The sequence below is a fragment of the Rhinopithecus bieti genome, unplaced genomic scaffold (assembly GCF_001698545.2).
Source record: "Rhinopithecus bieti isolate Rb0 unplaced genomic scaffold, ASM169854v2 scaffold_6708, whole genome shotgun sequence".
NCBI lineage: Eukaryota > Metazoa > Chordata > Mammalia > Primates > Cercopithecidae > Rhinopithecus > Rhinopithecus bieti.
Window position 1 is genome coordinate 308,468 of NW_016806329.1, and position 4,412 is coordinate 312,879.

General features: G+C 49.3%; 1 protein-coding gene across 1 annotated transcript in view; it reads left to right on the top strand.

The window, feature by feature from the left end:
- Positions 1–2,034: 2,034 nt before the first annotated feature.
- Positions 2,035–4,412, top strand: part of EIF4E (eukaryotic translation initiation factor 4E) — a 54,837-nt gene continuing 52,459 nt past the window's right edge. The window contains exon 1 of the mRNA XM_017875489.1: positions 2,035–2,981. Within this exon, the coding sequence (XP_017730978.1) occupies positions 2,964–2,981 (18 nt within the window). The 5' untranslated portion in view covers positions 2,035–2,963. The remainder of the gene's footprint in view (positions 2,982–4,412) is intronic.

A 4,412-nucleotide genomic window follows, 5' to 3' on the forward strand; every position in this document is an offset into this window, starting at 1 on the left:
ATTTAAAATGGAAATAAACTAAACCATAAAGAATAGAGCATCCATAAGTATTGTAAAAGTGTGAGTCTTCATTGACAAGAGGGAGTTTTTTGGTCAACAGAAAACTTAATAAAAATGGAAATGTTGTTTAAAAAAAGTTTTAAGAACATCACTAGCTTTCAGTCCTATAGGTATTTCCTTGCTAATCTCATTGATTTTCTGCTGTTATATAACAGCTTCATGAAAATAGGACATCTGGCCAGGAATGGTGGCTCATGCCTGCAATCCCAGCACTTTGGAAGGCCCAGGTAGGGGGACCGCTTGAGCCCAGGAGTTTGTGACCAGCCTGGGGAACATAGCTAGACCCCCCGTCTCTGCAAAAAATAGAAAAATTAGCTAGGCATGGTGGCCCATGCCTAGCTACTTGGGAAGCTAAGGTGGGAGGATCCCTTGAATCCAGAAGGTCAAGGCTGCAGTCCAGCCTGGGTAACAGAGCAACACCAAGAAAGAAAGAAAGAAGGAAGGAAGGAAGGAAGGGAGGGAGGGAGGGAGGGAGGGAAAGAAAGGAAGGAAGGAAGGAAGGAGGGAAGGGAAGGGAAGGGAAGAGGGAAGAAAGAAAGAAAGAAAGAAAAAGGAAGGAAGGAAGGAAGGAGGAAGGAAGGAAGGAAGGAAGGAAACGAGAGAGAAGAAGGGAGGGAGGAGAGAGGAGGGAGGAAAAGGGGGAGGGAGGGAAGGAGGAGGGGAAGGGGGAGGGGAGGAAGGGGAGGGAAAAGGAAGGGAAGGAGAAAATAGGACATCTATGCTGTACTTTTCTCTTCAAAGAAAGTAACCTGACATCACTTTTAACCAGCAGAAAATAACAATGCGATCAACGGAATTATTTTGAATAGTCTAAGTAACAGTAGATAGTCTCTGTAAGTAGAAATCCACTTATTTGTTTATTATTGTATTTCTTTTGGAGATGGAGTCTCACTGTGTCACCCAGGCTGGAGTGCAGTGGCAGGATCTCAGCTCACTGCAACCTCCGTCTCCCAGGTTCAAGTGATTCTCCTGCCTCAGCCTCCTGAGTAGCTGAGATTACAGGCGTGTGCCACCATGCCTGACTGATTTTTGTATTTTCAGTAGAGACAGAGTTTCACCATGTTGGTCAGGCTGGTCTCAAACTCCTCATATCAGGTGATCCTCCTGCCTCGGCCTCCCAAAGTGCTGGGATTACAGGCGTGAGCCACTGCACCTGGCCTGTTAATTCTATCTACTTTAAAACCTAGTAGAGGTAAGCCCACTAGACAAAAGCTTTTATTAATCACTTCTGATATTCAGGTAAACCAAAACATATGAACAGGCAATGACTTTGAGTTCTTATACAGCCTCAATTATGTGTTAGTCAACTCAAGTATCCATTATGTACTCAATAATAGGTATGACACAGCTCTGGACCTCAGTAACACTATAAGCAGACAGGCACAGGCAGCCTGCATACACTCCTTTTCCAGGTGTCAACATTATTTAAAAGCATGGGAAATAGTAATGAGACAGTGTCTTCTTCACTAGAACCTTGGGAATCTGCTAGATTTCTTCATCTCTATTTGTTGTATTAGTAGCCGAACTGTGCAAAAACACGGTCTTGAGAAATGATAGCACAGTATCTTAGAGGGAAAGGAAATGTAGGACGCCAGCGTGGGGACAAATTTCTGATTGCCAGTGACTGTTGTGAGCATAACAATAATTTCCTGAATATTAAATCCTCTATTGACGGCAGCTGCAGTTGTAAAGGAAAAAAAAAAGGTCCTGATCATTTAAAACCACACTGGTGTACATCATAATCAAAGTAAACATAAGAAAAAAATTTAAACTTTGCTAAAAAAAAAAAAACAAAAAAAAAGGAGAAGCAGCTGATCTTTAGGAAGGCATGCGGTTGCTTATGATGAATCATTTCTAGAGTCCAGTGCATTTTCAAAGCCGGTTACAGTCATTACAAAGCACACCCTTGTGAGGTAAGTGTATCATCACCTTTGTTTCATAAATAAAAAAGCTGAGGCGCCGCACCACTAAGTCACTCGCCTAAGGAGAATGAGTCAACGTCAAGAGGCATAGTTGACCCGGCCTAACGACTCCAGACCATCAGTCCAGGGCTTAGTCAGCGGGACCGGAGTGGCTTCCCTGGCTGGCACCTGGACTTAGGCTATTTCTGTGCACGTTAAAGCAGAATATTGGAACGGTTGCACAGAACTTCCAAGTAATTTTTACTGCCACCTAAGATTTAGCCCTGAGGTCTTAATCTCAGGATTTGGGACAGTAAAAGCTGTCGTCCCCTCCCCCTCATCCAGCCGGTGGCAAGCGGGTACTGCGGGCGGTTCCGTCCGTCCCCTTTCGCAGAAATGGCAACGAACGACCACCAGCATTAGCGGAGTCAGGGGACGTGGAAGGGTTGATTGCCTAAACGACTCTGCATCGCCGCCTCTTTTTGAAACTAAGAGAAAATGGTGGGAGGTCAAAAGAAAACTAAATAAACACACAGGCAACTTGTCCTGGGACCTCAACTAAGCAAATGAAGCCTTATTGTGTGTGCTGAGCCTGCAGTTCCCAACCTTCCGGGGAAGATGGGAGGACAGGGCGACAAAGGGCACAGTAGGCATGCCTGGCAGTAAGTGTGACCGCAGCTATCCAGGAGGAAGAGCAGAGGACTGAAACCACCCTCCAGCAAGCGAGCGTCCGCCGCGTTGAGAACCGCGCACCCTACCCATCAGCCACGTGACCAGTCATTTTTAAAAAAAATTTGCCTTAAAAAAAAAAAAAAAGTGGGAGAGAGACTCCACTTCCCAGAAGCCTCTCGTTACCCACGCAGCCGCAGTCTTGCGCAGGCGCCGCCAGGGCCAAACGGACACGTCCGTCACGTGGCCAGTAGCTGGCCAATCCGGTTTGAATCTCATTTTTTTCCTCTTACCCCCCCTTCTGGAGCGGTTGTGCGATCAGATCGATCTAAGATGGCGACTGTCGAACCGGTGAGTATTGCCTTGGCCCCCACCCCCACGGGTCCCCGCGCTCCGTCTCCCTTCTAACTGGGGGACTCCGCGGGACTGCGTTCCCGGCGCGCACTCTACCCCTTGCCGCCCCCTCCCCCTCATGTTGGACCTGACCTCCCGCGGACAAGTGGGGACGTCCCGGAGGCTGGCCGAGGCGGCGTGTAGCGCACACTTTCTGGTGGGGGCCCGAGAACTGGGGGAGCGGTGTGGGGGAGGGGCGGCATGGCGCCTCCTGCGGAGCCGCGAGGTGTCTACAGGGTGGAGGGTAGCTGGGGTTCTGGGCTAGTTGTGTGGGGATGGTGTCTTCGTGATGGGAAGGCGCGGGGCCGGCTCCCAGCGAGCACTGGGATCCGCAGGCAGGGTGGGCGGCGAGCTGGCCTGGAGTGAGATGGAGGAGGGAGCCCTGGGGCAGCCTTTCTCTCCCTCCAGAGCCCCAGCCCCGGGGCTCGGGTGCCGGGCGCGCGCACGTCTTCTTTAGACCGGTGGACTGTGGAGCTGGTGGGCGAGTGTTGCCGGAGGGTGGGTTAGGCGGGAGTGGTACCGCGGCACGCGCGGAGGAGCTTCGACCTCGCTTAGAGGAGTTGAGAGGGGCGAGCGCCTGTTAATCCAGCGCGCCGGAGTGTTGCCGGTGTTTGCGCCAGGGGAGGCGAGAAAGGTTGGGGTGAGAAAGAACACTCGAGCGTCACGGTGAAGCTCTCCAAGTAGAATGAGGGATAGTGGTGGTGAGAAGGGGTATCACATTGTCCTCGCCCCTCCATGCTTGGGACTGGGCTGTCATGGAGGAGAGAAGGGGGAGGAGCGAGGCCTACAGATCGCTGTAGCCGGTCGGCTTGCCGGCCGGACCTGCTGCATTTCACACGCGCCGGTCTTCCATTCATTCATCCTTTCCGCGCAGTGCGCACGCCTCAGAGAATGCGAATGGGGCTAGATCCCTCTGTTCTTCCGAGTCTTTATCGCCTGGAAGATTTCTGAGACGCAGTTTATTGGAAATAGAAACTTTTACATTTACTTTTCCATTTGATTTTTTTTTTTTCCTCTATGCTACAGGCTTTCCTTTCAATTTAGGCACCATTTTAAACTTAACTGAAGCAAGCTGGTCCCAGGGTAGGTTTGTAGTTAATCTTTAAGCAGAGGGTATATTTTTCATAATTTGAGTTTGCCAGGACTGGCTCACTGAAACTTCTGGGCTCTGTTGCCTGTTTAGAAATGACACAACTAAGTGAAGATATCTTGGGTGCATAATGGAGTTTATTAGCAATCAGAAAACCTTTCACACTCTGGAACCAGCTCTAGACCTTGGTTGCCAGATACTTTTGTGTATCTTTTCATGGTAGCTTGTGGTTTCGCTAATGGTTTACCAGTTTGCTTTTGACTTTTAAAGATTTTTTTTTTTTTTTTTTTTTTTTTTTT